Below are 16,015 nucleotides of genomic sequence, written 5' to 3' on the forward strand. Positions count from 1 at the left end.
GATGTATTGATTTATTTTCCAGTTTAGTGACCCTTTTTCTGCTGTATCTGATCTCCTGTTAAGGTAATCCAATGAATTTTTCATTTTAGACATAGTACTTTTCAGTTTTAGAATTTCCATTTGGTTCTTTTTCATAAGTACCAGTTCTCAGCTGAGGTTCTCCCCTGCCATGGATACATTTCTTATGACCATATTTTCCTTTAAATACTTGGACATATTTATATTACTTGCTTAGAAATCCTGGTCTACTAATTCTGACATATTGATCATTCAGGATTCGGTTTCTGTGAGCTACTTTTTTATCTTGACTCTGGGTCTCTTTTTCCTGTTTCTTCTTTCTGGTAAATTTTGCTTGTGTAATGGGCATTGTGGGTGATATGTTGTTGTAGGCTTTAGATTCTGTTATTTTTCTCTGAGTGTTGTGGGGTTTTCTGTTTTGGGGGTTTTTTGTCCTGGTAGACTGTAACATGCCTGGATTCAAACTCCAACATTATTATTCCTGTAATGGGCAGCAGCAAGGAGACTCAACTCAGATCTTTCCACTTTTTCCAGCTGTTTCTTTTTTCTGGAAACCTTGGAGTTTTTCCCAGAGGAAGGTTATCCAGGCATTTGGGCATAGTTTACAAAGAAATTTTGTGGCACCTTCCTTTCTGGGATTTCATCTTTCATGTTACAGTGGCTCTGGCAATCCCAGACGTTGTCCTCCTCTGCCTCCTCAGCTGGCACGACAGCAGATTTCTGCTTTATTCTTCAGTGATCATTGTTGCGTGGGTGGATAAGTACCCTCCGACAATAGCCTTATAACTACAAATCCTACCCAGCGCAGTTCCCTTCTTTTAAGGATGTTTCCCTCTAGTTGCTACCTGCTTTTGGTCACTCTCTTTAACTTTGATGCTGTTTTTTTATTTTGTCCACAATGTATCATTGTTATATGTGGAAAGTTACTTTGTCATTATCTGAAGCAGGACATCAGGATATTGAAGCATTATTTTATTGTGATCGAGTCAATAAAAACATTGAATATTCAGGAATATTGTAGGAAATTATAAAGTGCCCACTAAATGGAATATTATAATACATCATATTAAAACTTTGAAAGAAAAATTGGAAACAGAACTGGATGTCTGCTGTGGCCGCAATTTTTAGACTAGAGATTTTAGCCAAAGTAATTAGATAAGAAAGGAGGAAAAGAGGCATAAAGACAGAAAAGGAAGAAAAATATTTTAATGTAAGTAAAATCGTTATCTACAAGAAAATCTGTATACTATTAGAACTAATAAGTTCAGGAAGGTTGCTGGATATAAAGTCAGCATAAAAACTAGTAGTTTTTGTGAACATCAGCATGTACATTAGCAAGAACCAATTAGAAAACATAATTTTAAAAAGATACAGAGAAAATTATAGGACATTTTTAAAGACAGAAATAAATCAAATTATGAATCAATTCCCCAACTTCAATCTAAACATCAGTACTGTTCAATATAAATCTTAGCAGGAATTTTGTGAAATCGTAAAAAGCAGAAAACTCACCTGGAATATATAAGGCCTAAGAATTATCAAGACTGTTCTGAAAATGGTCAAGGAAGGTCATGTAATCAAATAACTAGACCTAATTTTTAAAGCACTGGTAAATTTAGAGCGGTGGCTCAGAGATAGACACATAGATTAATAATAAAACAGAAAAAAAGCCGAAAATGGATTCAAGCATACATGAAAACTTGGCATAATAAAATAGGGAGCAATTGGCCTACCAGAAAGAAAATATGTATTACACCATACCATACATAAGAATAAATTCTAGTTCAAATAAAGATCAAACTTGAAAAGGCTAACTTCAAAAATGTTAGAATGAAATATGTCCTTAAAACTTCAGCTAGATAGGATGTCTTAAGATAAAAAACACATATCATAAAGGAAAAATTAATAAATTTGACTAAATCAAAAATTTAAACTTTAGTAAGATACCATTAAAATATATAATTAACAAAGTTAAGTATATGTAACAGGATTTGTGTCCGTAGTGTATAAAGAACTGCTACAACTTAATCAGAAATAGTCAACTCCACTTAAAAATGGACTAAGAGTATGAATCAGTAGTTTACAGAGGAGAAAATCTATATGGCCAGTTAAGCAGGTGAAAAGTATTGCTAGCAATTGGAAAAAAAGACAAATTCAAAAAATTTATATCCATTAAGATAGTGTTTAATATGTGTATTATGTATCACGTATAAATGGCAAATATTTGTACAAAGTAATAGGAAAATAGAGAGTATCGTATAGTGCGGATGGAAGTGTAAATGGATATAAACTGCTTGGGAGAAGAATTTGGTAATATACGGTTGAAAAGATACATCCATGAGCCCCTGAAAGTTAACTTTTGAATTTATAACTGAGAGATTTTCACATGTGTACACCAGGAGACATGTACAAAATTTATTGCAGCATTGTTTGTAAGAAAACCTGGGAAGTATAAAATTGGCTTTCAGTAAAGAAATAGATGAATAAATTTGATATATTCACCCAGTGGAATACTTTTCAGTATTAAAATGAACTTCATCAAAGTGTAGATCTCAAAAATAATGTTGAATGAAAAAAGACAATTGCAGAATATATATAATGTAAGGGTATTTATATAGACATTTAAAAGCTTCTTGGGGGGCGCCTGGGTGGCACAGCGGTTAAGTGTCTGCCTTCGGCTCAGGGCGTGATCCCGGCGTTATGGGATCGAGCCCCACATCAGGCTCCTCCACTATGAGCCTGCTTCTTCCTCTCCCACTCCCCCTGCTTGTGTTCCCTCTCTCACTGGCTCTCTCTCTGTGTCAAATAAATAAATAAAATCTTTAAAAATAAATAAATAAAAGCTTCTTGGAATAGCAGTATATGTTGCTTAGAGGCTTGTACATCTACTGGGAAGCTTACACATCAAATTAACGATAGTTATCTTTGAGAAGGTAGTGAGATATGGTATGAGACTAGACGGAAGAACGAAGGGGAGTTCAACTTAAGCTATATCCTTCTATTATGGTTGTGTTAAGTATGAAGTAAAAATAATCAAAAGGCTAGATGAAGTGATTGCCAAAGTTCGTATCTAGCTTAGAAGCACTTGCATTTTATTTTTTAAGTTTATTCTTTCAAAGGCTACCTTTTACACATACTTTTTAGATTTACCAAGTTGTTTGGGATAAGACATAGTCATCTTCAGGTATTCCACAGAGCAGGTTTCTGATAGAAAAGGAGTATACTTAGAGCTATGGTTTAAAAAATAATCACATTTTCAGTTTCATACTATTTTCTCTAAAAACACTTTTTTAAAATGTGGTCCCAGTCTTTCCAAAGAGTTTTCTTCATATGGGGGGCTGAATGTGTTTTTGTCATTTATTCATTTAACAGATTTTATTGAACACCTAACATGTGCAAGATGATATTAACAGCAGTGAGCAAAATAGACAAAGCCTGCCTTCATGGAGTTTAAATCTAGTCAAGGAAGATAGCCAGTAAACAAATAAATTAATAAAAATATAAAATGGGTGCCTGGTAGCTCAGTTGGTTAAGTATCTGCCTTTGGCTCAGGTCATGATTCAGGGTTCTGGGATCAAGTCCCGCATTGGGCTCTCTGCTCAACAGGGAGTCTGCTTCTCCCTCTGCCCCTCTCCCCACTCATTCTCTCCTCTCTTGCTCTCTTTCTTTTTTTTTTTTTTTTTTTTTTTTTTTAAGATTTTATCTATTCACTTGACAGAGATAGAGACAGTCAGCGAGAGAGGGAACACAAGCAGGGGGAGGAGTGGGAGAGGAAGAAACAGGCTCATAGCGGAGGAGCCTGATGTGGGGCTCGATCCCACAACGCCGGGATCACGCCCTGAGCCGAAGGCAGACGCTCAACCGCTGTGCCACCCAGGCGCCCCTCTTGCTCTCTTTCTTAAATAAGTAAAATCTTTAAAAAATATATAAAATGGGGGTAAGTACTATAATTAAAAGCGAAACAGAGCAAGAAGGATAGAGTGATGCAGCATATTTTATATGGGAAAGTCAGAGAAGAACTATGTTTGGACAAAAGAATCACCTTGGCCACTTTATTGAGAATAGTCCACAGAGGTGGTTGGGGGAAGTTCTTAAGGATAGAAACAGGGAGACCAGTTAGGTTACTGTAACACTCTAGACAGGAAATGGTGGGGGTTTAGAAGAAGGTGGTGAACAGTGGTTGGATTCTTGATGCATTACTTTTTAGGAGTGATTCTTAATACAATACTCTCTTATCTCAGGGAAACTGGGAGTTATTAAGAAGAGAAAAAAAATAGCACACTTTAGCTACTAATGAGTTATAAGCTATAAAAACAATCCCAAAAGTTTTAAAAATGTCTTAAAAGTCTTTTGTGGGATTGTGGGAAGGGGATTTCATTTCCTCTTAAGTGGAGGTATCATTTGCTTTTCTTGTTCTTTATAGTCATTCTGATCTTTGCAGTTGAACTTAATCCAGTTATACTTTGTTCTTTAAAAAGTGAAATTTGAAATCTAAGTACAAGTGAAAAGTTTTGAGGCTATTGATTGTAATCAATACAAATGAGTTTTAAATGTTGATGTTTTTACTTTATAGATTAACTGTATAGCTATATACGAGGCAACTCACCAATTTTTTTTTTACATTTATTTGGCTCTAGAACCTTTTACAAAAGATAATTTGGCTCGTAGCATCTTTTAAGATATAAACTATCTCTGAACTTATACATGATTTTGTTGCATTTATACGTCAGTGTGTTATAACAAAATCCAGATGACAGTTAAATTATTTTATACTGGCTTCATTTGTTTTACTTATTAATAGTTCACTTATTCAGTAATTCACTTATTCAGTAAATTGATATATAGTGGCTTTTTGGGGTTATTTATTTCTAAATGTATTCTCCCCTTCCAATTCATTACCATATCAGTTAATCTTTATTATGCCTTTTATGTCTAGGGTTTCCTTTCCCTAGCCTGTGTGGGTGTTTGTGCGCACATGGACATATGTGAGTGAGAGGGAGGGAGAAGAGAAGAGAATCTACTTTACATCAAGTCTTTAGAGCCACAGATAATAGTACACCATTATGGCTTTTAAATGCTAAACAAATCATTTTCCAGAGTGGCAGGCATACAGTAAAAATCGTATTCAGTATAAACTCTGTCCTGTCTTTGTATAATAATACATATCTGTATTTTTATATATCTCTAAAAACTTAATTGTTTATTCGAAACATCTGTTAAAATGATACAGTGTAACATTGTAGCAGTGAACTCAGATGTTCTGATCATGCTTTAGGACTAAATTTAGTACAGTGAATGGGAAGTAGATGTTTGTTTTGCCTTGTGAAAAATGCAGTTTTAGGGTATGATCCTAATCTTAAAAGGGAATTTTACTATTTCAAATATTTAATAAATTTATCATTTTTATTAACCTGACTTTCTTTTTCTTTTAGCAAAACTGTACAATCTAAAGTGGACTGCATTTTGGTAAGTAAAATAACTAATCTTAAAGTTCTTTTGTAATAAGGCTTTTACCACTATATAAAGTATATTATTCTTGAGTAAATATTCATTTTAAATATCTCAACTTTAGAGAATAAAATTTGATATTGAATTACAACCCTAGGGGTATAAGCTATCTAGGTACTTTCCTCTATCTCATCAACAATGAAATCATAGTCTGAGGTTATTGCATGTTTTTGAAACATCCTGGCCTTTTCTAAAGGTCTCTTTTTTTTTTTTTTTTTTTTTTTTTTTAATTTTATTTTATTATATTGTGTTAATCACCATACAGTACATCCCCAGATTCCGATGTAAAGTTTGATGCTTCATTAGTTGCGTATAACACCCAGTGCACCATGCAATACGTGCCCTCCCTACTACCCATCACCAGGCTATCCCCTTCCCCCACCCCCTCCCCTCTGAAGTCCTCAGTTTGCCTCTCACAGTCCATAGTCTCTCATGTTTCATTCCCCCCTCTGATTACCCCCCTTTTCTTTATCCCTTTCTTCCCCTACCGATCCTCCTAGTTCTTATGTTCCATAGATGAGAGAAATCATATGATAATTGTCTTTCTCTGCTTGACTTATTTCACTTAGCATTATCTCCTCCAGTGCCGTCCATGTTGCAGCAAATGTTGAGAATTCGTTCTTTCTGATAGCTGAGTAATATTCCATTGTATATATGGACCACAGCTTCTTAATCCAGTCATCTGTTGAAGGGCATCTCGGCTCCTTCCATGATTTGGCTATTGTGGACAATGCAGCTATGAACATTGGGGTGCATATGGCCCTTCTCTTTACTACGTCTGTATCTTTGGGGTAAACACCCAGTAGTGCAATGGCTGGGTCATAGGGTAGTTCAATTTTTAACTTTTTAAGGGACCTCCACACTGTTTTCCAGAGTGGCTGTACCAACTTGCATTCCCACCAACAATGTAGGAGGGATCCCCTTTCTCCACATCCTCTCCAACAATTGTTGTTTCTTGCCTTGTCTATCTTTGCCATTCTAACTGGCGTAAGGTGGTATCTCAGTGTGGTTTTGATTTGAATTTCCCTGATGGCTAATGATTTTGAACATTTTTTCATGTGTCTGTTAGCCATTTGTATGTCTTCATTGGAAAAGTGTCTGTTCATATCTTCTGCCCATTTTATGATTTGTTTATTTGTTTCTCGTGTATTGAGTTTGAGAAGTTCTTTGTAGATCTTGGATACCAGTCCTTTATCTGTGGTGTCCTTTGCAAATATATTCTCCCATTCCGTGGGCTGTCTCTTAGTTTTTTTGACTGTTTCCTTGGCTGTGCAGAAGCTCTTTATCCTGATAAAGTCCCATAAGTTCATTTTATCTTTTATTTCTCTTGCCTTTGGAGATGTGTCGTGAAAAAGGTTGCTCTGGCCGATGTCATAGAAGTTGTTGCCTATGTTCTCCTCTAGAATTTTGATGGATTCCTGTCTCACATTGAGGTCTTTCATCCATTTGGAGTTTATTTTTGTGTATGGTGTGAGAGAGTGGTCAAGTTTCATTCTTTTGCATGTAGCTGTCCAATTTTCCCAGCACCATTTATTGAAGAGACTGTCTTTTTTCCACCGGATGTTTTTTCCTGCTTTATCAAAGATTAGTTGCCCAAAGAGCCGAGGGTCCATTTCTGGGTTCTCTATTCTGTTCCATTGGTCGATGTGTCTGTTTTTGTGCCAGTACCATGCTGTCTTTGTGATCACAGCTTTGTAGTACAGCTCGAAATCCGGCATTGTGATGCCCCCAGCTTTGTTTTTCCTTTTCAACAGTTCCTTGGAGATTCGGGGCCTTTTCTGGTTCCATACAAATTTAAGGACTATTTGTTCCAGTTCTTTGAAAAATGTCCTCGGTATTTTGATCGGGATAGCATTGAAAGTGTAGATTGCTCTGGGTAGTATGGACATTTTAACTATGTTAATTCTTCCAATCCATGAGCATGGAATATTTTTCCATCTTTTTATGTCTTCCTCAATATCTTTCAAAAGTGATCTATAGTTTCTAGCATATAGGTCCTTTACGTCTCTGGTTAAGTTAATTCCAAGGTAACGCATGGTTTTTGGTGTTATTGTAAATGGGATGGATTCCCTAATTTCTCTTTCTTCAGTCTCGTTATTCGTGTATAGAAATGCAACTGATTTCTGGGCATTGATTTTGTATCCTGCCACCTTACTGAATTGTTCTATAACTTCTAATAGTTTGGGAGTGGATTCCTTTGGGTTTTCCATATAGAGTATCATGTCATCTGCAAAGAGAGACAGTTTGACTTCTTCTTTGCCGATTTGGATACCTTTGATCCCTTTTTGTCTTCTGATTGCTGTTGCAAGGACTTCTAGTACTATGTTGAATAATAGTGGCGAGAGTGGGCATCCTTGTCGTGTTCCTGATCTTAAGGGAAAGGCTTCCAGCTTTTCCCCATTGAGAATAATGCTTGCAGTAGGCTTTTCATAGATGGCTTTTATGAGATTGAGAAATGTACCCTCTATTCCTACACTCTGAAGGGTTTTAATCAGGAAAGGATGCTGTATTTTGTCAAATGCTTTTTCTGCATCAATTGAGAGGATCATATGGTTCTTGAGTCTTTTCTTGTTGATATGATGTATCACATTGATTGATTTGCGAGTGTTGAACCATGCTTGCATCCCAGGTATGAATCCCACTTGGTCATGATGGATAATCCTTTTAATGTACTGTTGGATTCTATTAGCAAGGATCTTGTTGAGGATTTTGGCATCCATATTCATTAGAGAAATCGGTCTGTAATTCTCCTTTTTGAGGGGGTCTTTGCCTGGTTTGGGGATCAAGGTAATATTAGCCTCATAGAATGAGTTTGGTAGCTTTCCTTCTGTTTCTATTTTTTGAAATAGCTTTAGGAGAATAGGTATTATTTCTTCTTTGAATGTTTGGTAGAATTCCCCAGGAAAACCGTCTGGGCCTGGAGTTTTATTATTTGGAAGGTTGTTTATCACTGACTCAATTTCTTCATAGTTAATTGGCCTATTTAAGAAATCTATTTCTTCCTGTTTCAGTCTTGGTAGTTTATAGGTTTCCAGGAAGGCCTCCATCTCTTCCAGATTGTTTAGTTTTTTGGCATATAGCTGTTGATAAAAGTTTCTAATAATCCTTGCAATTTCAATGGTGCTGGTCGTGACCTCTCCCTTTTCAGTCATAATTTTAATAATCTCAGTCCTTTCTCTTTGTTTTTGGACAAGTTTTGCCAGTGGTCTATCAATTTTATGGATTCTCTCAAAGAACCAGCTTCTAGTCCTGTTGATCTGCTCTACTGTGGTTCTGGTCTCTAATTCATTGATTTCTGCTCTAATCTTGGTCAACTCCTTCCTTGTCAGTGGGTTAGGCCTGTCCCTCTGTTGCTGTTCCAGTTTCTTGAGGTGAGAATATAGAAACTGCATTTTAGATTTTTCTATTCTTTTGAGTGAGGCTTGGATGGCTATGTATTTCCCCCTTAGGACTGCCTTTGCAGTATCCCATAGGTTTTGGACCGTTGTGTATTCATTCTCGTTGGTCTCCATAAATTGTTTAATTTGTTTTTTGATTTCCTGGTTTATCGAGTCATTCTTGAGCAGGATGGTTCTTAGCCTCCAAGTGTTTGAGTTTCTTCCAGGTTTTTCCTTGTGGTTGAGTTCCAATTTCAGAGCGTTGTGGTCTGAGAATATGCAGGGGATAATTTCAATCTTTTGGTATTGGCTGAGACCTGTTTTGTGTCCCAGAGCATGATCTATTCTTGAGAATGTTCCATGGGCATTTGAATAGAATGAGTATTCTTTGGTTCTGGGGTGTAGTGTTCTATATATATCTATGAGGTCCAACTCGTCGAGTATGGCATTCAAAGCCTTTGATTCTTTGCTTAGTTTTTGCCAGGGTGTTCTGTCTATTTCTGATAGTGGGGTGTTGAGGTCCCCTACTATTACTGTGTTCTTATCTATATGTCTCTTTATTTTGGTTAAGAGTTGGCTTGTGTATCTTGCTGCTCCCCTGTTGGGGGCATATATATTAATAATTGTCATATCCACTTGTTGAATACTTCCTTTAAGAATAATATAGTGCCCTTCTGTATCTCTCTCTATGGCCTCTAGTTTAAAATCCAGTCTATCTGATATGAGAATTGCTACTCCAGCTTTCTTTTGAGGTCCATTTGCGTGGAAGATGGTACTCCATCCCCTTACTCTAAGTCTGAATGCATCTTTGGGTTCAAAATGAGTCTCTTGTAGACAGCAAATGGATGGGTCATGTCTTTTTATCCAATCTGCAACCCTGTGGCGTTTTATGGGAGAGTTTAAGCCATTTAGATTGATAGAGATTATTGACAGATATGATTTTAATGATGCCATTTCTCTTTAAAGTCTTTGTATCGGTTGTGACTTGCTGCTCTGTATCACTCTTGGGGCCTTTTTACCTTTATAGAGCCCCCCTTAATATCTCCTGTAGGGCTGGTTTCGTGGTTACGAAATTGGTTAATGATTGGCGATTTTGGAACGTCTTTATTTCTCCATCAATTCTGAATGACAGCTTTGCTGGATAAAGGATCCTTGGCTGCATGTTTTTCTCTGAAAGAGCTTTAAAAATGCCCCCCCAAGCCTTTCTCTCATTCCAGGTCTCTGTAGACAGGTCTGACGTAATCCTGATACCTTTGCCTTGGTACGTGAGAAATTTCTTTGCCCTGGCCGCTTTCAATACTGTATCCTTGGATCTAATATTTGCGAATTGCACTATGACATGCCGTGGCGTAGGTTTGTCCTGGTTGAGCTTGGATGGGGTCCTCTCTGCCTCTTGGACACGAATGCTTGTTTCCCTTGCTAGATTAGGGAAGTTTTCAGCTACAATTTGTTCAAATATCTCTTCTAGACCTCTGTTTTTCTCCACCCCTTCAGGGATGCCGATGATTCTGACATTGGATCGTTTCATAGAGTCAGTAATCTCCCGTAATCTACATTCGTGGGCGTGGATTTTTTTAAGACCAGCTTCTATTTTCGTTTTTTCTTCTACTAACCCATCCTCCAATTCGCTAACGCGTTCCTCTGCCTCGGTGACCCTGGCCGTCAGAGCCTCTAGTTTTGACTGCATTTGGCTCATAGAATTTTTAATTTCTGTCAGATTCGCTCTCATTTCTGCCCTTAGGGATTCTATATTCTCAGCAACGCTTTCTCTGATGCTTTTTTCAAGTTTACTCATCATCTTGACCATTGTTGCTCTGAATTCCATTTCTGATAATTGGGATACATCCATATGTATTAATTCTGTGGCCGAGGCCAATTCTGTGGCAGAGGCCACAGACTCATTATCTTTTCTTTGCTGGGGGGGACTTCTCCTTCTCGTCATTCTGATGAAGAGAGATTGCAGGGTTGTCCAGAGCCCAAGTGTTGACTGGGACCCAGGCCGTGCGCCCTTGTTTTATAGAGATCTTAGGGATGTGGGCTTCTTCCTTAAAGAGTTTATTTATTTATTTGAGAGAGAGAGAGACAGTCAGCAAGAAAGGGAACCCAAGCAGAGGAGTGGGAGAGGAAGAAGCAGGTTCCCGGTGGAGAAGCCCGATGAAGGACTCCTTACGGAGCGTTGTGATCACACCCTAATCCGAAGACAGGTGCTTGGTGACTGCGCCACTCAGGCGCTCCGGGTTGTGGGCTTCTTGATTTTTCAGCCTGCCTTCTGGGGGAGGGGCCTGCCTGCAGGTACTCAGAAAACCCTGTTTGGGTAGAGTCTCTGTGTCCCTTGCGAGGGGGGATGGGGATGGGCACCCTGTGAGCCGGTATTTCCGGGCTTTTGTTCTCTGGCGGCTTTCCCTGGCGGTTTGCTATGCCTCTTCTGAGAGAGCAGCAGCGGCTGAAATTCAGCCTCTGTCTCAGAACAGAGGGATCGCGGATCGTTCTCCACTGATGTTCTGGCCACTTTAACTCTGTTTCTGTTGGTGCTGCTCAACCCTGCAGCATCCCGGGCTGTGCGCCCCACACCCGGCGTCCCAGCCCTCACTTCCAGGGCCGGCACGTCTCTGTCCTTTGTGTTTCCAACCCCGCCCGCCGCCAGCCGCCCCGCGCGGGCTCCCGGAGCTCCCCGTCTCAGTCTGGTGTCTCACGGGTGCTGACCGCGAGTCCGCCTGCTCCCCCGTGCAGGTGGCCCTCCAGCCGCCAGCCGCCCCGCGGACGCTCCCGGAGCTCCCGGTCTCAGCCTCGATCCAGTGAGCACACCGGAGCTCCGGAGCTCCGTGAGATGCTTGGTGGTGCACGCTCCCGGCTCACGGACTCAGTCTGCCGTTTCCAGAGTGCGGGTCCGCGGTCCGCCCGCTCCCCGGTGCAGGTGGCCCGCCAGCCGCCCTGCGCGCGCGCTCCTGGAGCTCGCGTTCTAAGTCTGTTGTCTCGCGGGTGCCGTCCGCGAGTCCGCCTGCTCCCCCGTGCAGGTGGCCCGCCAACCGCCAGCCGTCCCGCGTGCGCTCCCGGAGCTCCCTTCTCAGCCTGCTGTCTCAAGCGTGCGGGTCCGCGGTCTGTCCGCTCCCCCTTGTAGGTGGCTACCGCTTCCCGGCGCCCTGACACGGCGGCTCCCTCCCCCTTCTGTTTAGCTTCCGATATCTGTGCGCGGTTTCACGGCTCCCCGCTTCGTACCTCGATACTCAGCGCTGGAGATGTTCATTTGTAGAGATCCAGATGTATCTTCCTGCGTCTCAGGCTGATTCCGTGGATATTCCTGCTGGTCTGGTACCTATCCAGCTCAACTCAGGGGACCGGCTGAAAAAGGTGTCCCCTACTCCTCCGCCATCTTAACCTCCCCCCTCTAAAGGTCTCTTATGCATTTAATAAAGTTGTTTATTTTTCTGTTCTAAGAACTCTGTAAGAATTTGTTTAAAAAAAAGATTTAAGGGGCGCCTGGGTGGCACAGCGGTTAAAGCGTCTGCCTTTGGCTCAGGGCATGATCCCTGCATTCTGGGATCAAGCCCCACATCAGGCTCCTCCGCTATGAGCCTGCTTCTTCCTCTCCCTCTCCCCCTGCTTGTGTTCCCTCTCTCGCTGGCTGTCTCTATCTCTGTGAATTAAATAAATAAAATCTTTAAAAAAAAAAAAAGATTTAAGATGTTTGATGGGTTAGTTTTGTTGATAGCATATTTTTCATATTTAGGTTGCTAGAATTTAGGAATTAAAGCCACAATAACAGTTGTAATTTATGTTGTACTTAATAGAACTCTTAAAAATGTATTTAAATGCGAGCTTTTTAAAATGCTTCATGGATTAGTTTTTGTTGGTGTATTTTTCATGTTTGGTTTGCTGGCCTTCAGGAGTTAAAACCACAATAATAGCTTAAATTTAGATTGTATTTGTAGTTCCTTAGCTCTTCTCTTGAACATGTGAGGGTAGAAGCATGAGGCTACTGGGGCTGCTGGAATAGTAGTGACATCTTTCATGAAATCTCTACTAATGGAGTACTCCTTAGGCTCTAGAACATTTAGTGACTCTGCACTGTTGGATTCCCCAAAATGTTCTTAGTCTTCTCTCTAGTTGTTTGTGACATCAGAACTTTCTTATTCAGGTTTGGGTCTTCCTTATAAGCTAACTTTTTTGTGGGGGAGGGAGGATCTTTAGTGTCTGGTGCTGAAATAGTATGTAATATGTTACTAGCTTATGAAATTATTGCTGTTATGATATTATTGGCTTCTAGGTATGTGAATAAATAGGAATAGTTCATAGTTAATTTGATCAGTTGTCCTGTGCTTTTCTAACGTAATAGTTCAGAATAAGGATTTTGTGGGGATGTTTTTCCCTTTTTCTTTCACTTACTCTTCTTTCTTTTTTTCTTTATTGGCCTCAAAATAATCCTCTGAAGTAGGTAATCTTGTTACCTTCCTTTTACAAAGAAACATGCTGTTTCATTTACTTCGGAAAAATAATTATTGAACACCTTCTGTCTGCCAATGCTAGATATAAGGGATACAGAATAAAAAGGACATATTCTCTTGCCTTCAAGAAATTCAGTGTGTTGTTAAAATATATTCAGGAGTGCTGTTAAGACCTGGGAAGGTAGTAACTGGGGATGGAGGAGTGACTTTGACTCCAGTCTCCAGAGGATTTCCTGGGTGTCCCCATTCTCAAGAGTCTCATTGTTTATCACTTAGTAGTTACTGCATATTGCTTTCTTTTTAATACCTGAGATTTTGAGGCAGAAGACTAGAATAATTTTTAAGATAGGACATTTATTAAGTATTAAATAGGGAAAAAGTCTTTTAAATCTTTTTAGTACAGAATTGTTTATATTTTAGCATAAGGTCTAAAGTTATGTATATTTGATGAAAAACATAGTAAGATTTCTATCCCCATGAACCTTACGATTTATTGAGTAAGGTACATATTAGATGAATTGTCAAATAAATGAGCATTATAACTTCAGGTAGTGGTAAATGCTATTATAAAATTTTTGAAAGGTCAAAGCAGGCAAGTGATGGTGGGTAGGTTGGGTGATTAGGAAAGGCTTCTTTGAGACAGTGGCATTTGAAGGGAGACTTAAGTAATAAGAACCCAGCCTTGTGTGATGATTTGCTTGTGACAGATACTAGGCAGAGGGAAGAGTGCGTATAAAGATTCAGAAGCAGGATTGAGTTGGGGATATTTACAGAATACAAAGAACACAGTGTCCTGGAACTTATAGAAGAGGGAGAGAATGATAGGAGAAAAGTTCAGGTAGGGAGAAATTTTTGTAGGGTTTATTTAGCCATGGCAAATAGTATGGATCTTGTTCTAAGTGTATGGAGAGCCAGTTAAAATGTTTTAAGTAGAATACTGTGATCCAGTTGTTTTTAAACACCCTGGTTGTTGGGAAATGGGCTAGTCTTGGGGTAGGGGGGTGAGTGTAAGCAGGAAAACCATTTAGGGTATGCAGAAGTCCAAATGAAAATTCAGGGCTCTTGCTTACATGATGGCAGTGGAAGATGGAAAAAATAAATGGATTCAGGTTTATTTTGGATATAAAGCTAATAGGCCTTGCTTTCTGGTGCATTGAATGTGCAGAGAGAAACAAAGAGGAATCAAGGATAATTCCTTTTTGGTCTAAAAGATTTCCTTTGGTATTTCTTGTAAAACAGGTTTGCTTATAATGAATTCTCTTGGTCTTCATTTATCTGTGAATGTCTTTATTTGCCTTCAGTTTTTAAGGATAGTTTTGCTGGAAATAGAATTTTTGATCAAGAGGCTTTTTCCTTTCATCTCTTTGAATATGTCATTCTGCTGCCCTTAACCTTCATTGTTTCTGATTTATCATGTTTTCATGTGTGTGATGAGTTGTTTTTCTCTAGCTGATATCAAGATTTGTTGAAATTCATTCATTTGCTTGTTTGCTCACCCACTTACTCTTGCTTTCAGCACTATTATATGTGAGAGTATGGATCACTTTGTGTTTATGCTACTTGGGATTTGCTGAGCTCACATGTGTAGATTATTCTGATGGGGGAAGTTTTTAGCCACTATTTCTTCAAATATTTTTCTGTCCCTTGGATTCCCCTCTCCTTCCAAAGTTTCCATTACATATATGTTGAAATGATTAATGTTATCCCCTCCAGTCTCTTAAGCTTTGTTCGTTTTTTTCTCTGGTTATCTTTCTGTGTTCTAGTTTCTCTGTCTTTATTAAGATTCTCTATATTTGATTCATTGTCATCATGTTTTCCCATTTATTTAAACACAAGCAGCCTCATCCTGCCAGTACTACTGTCCAGACCATGTGGGAATAGATCATGGGAGCAGCCCCCGGCAATAATGACACAGACATTCAACAGTTAATACCTAAAGTTCAGTTTTTCATGACCAAACATTTCTTAACATGCCACTTACCGTTAGTTTTCATAGCACTAAAGTAGTTCTTTTTGGCCATTTTATACCATTATATAGTTATTTCAACGGGAGGATTTGCTGACCTATTTCTTTCAACTTTTCTAGATACCTTAACCTTCTCAAAAAGATTTTATCGTATGTTTTCTTATAAAAATTTTATGATTTTAGCTTTTTCTGTTAGGTCTGTTCACCATTTTGATTTAAATTTGTGTTTTGTCTGAGGTGAACTAGAGTGTTTATCTTTTACCATATGATTGGATAATCCAGTTGTCCCAGCACCATTTACTGAAAAGCACACCCTTTCCCACTCGTTACGTGTGTGTCTTTTTCTATCCTCTTTTTCCCCATCAATTGCTGTATCTCTCCTTATGACATCACCACACTGTCTTGTTTACGGTAGCTTTGCAGAAAGTCTTGGTATCAGGCCATATAATGGTTCAAATTAATTTTAGCATTTCCATACAGATTTTAGAATAAATTTGTAAATTTCTATTTAAAAAAAAAAGTCTACTGGGATTTTTTTTATTAGGATTACAGTGATTTATAGATCAGTTTGGGGTTGGTTGATATCTTAATGACAAATCTTTTAATCCATGAGCATGGTATATCTCCATATTCATTGGGTCTTTCATAATTTTTCTCAGCAGTGTTTTGTAGGTTTCTGTGTGTATGTTTTATATATATTTTGC

General features: G+C 38.8%; 1 protein-coding gene across 3 annotated transcripts in view; it reads left to right on the forward strand.

Moving 5' to 3' along the window:
* Positions 1–16,015, forward strand: part of RFX7 (regulatory factor X7) — a 149,715-nt gene that overhangs the window by 47,166 nt on the left and 86,534 nt on the right. For 2 of the 3 annotated variants that reach the window (XM_002922942.4, XM_019803462.2), the window contains exon 3: positions 5,451–5,484. In XM_002922942.4, the coding sequence (XP_002922988.1) occupies positions 5,451–5,484 (34 nt within the window). Of the gene's footprint in view, positions 1–5,450; positions 5,485–16,015 lie in introns of those variants that run through there. The other variant, XM_034660946.1, reaches the window with a different exon arrangement.

This window comes from Ailuropoda melanoleuca, chromosome 5 (genome assembly GCF_002007445.2).
Source record: "Ailuropoda melanoleuca isolate Jingjing chromosome 5, ASM200744v2, whole genome shotgun sequence".
Taxonomy (NCBI): Eukaryota; Metazoa; Chordata; class Mammalia; order Carnivora; family Ursidae; genus Ailuropoda; species Ailuropoda melanoleuca.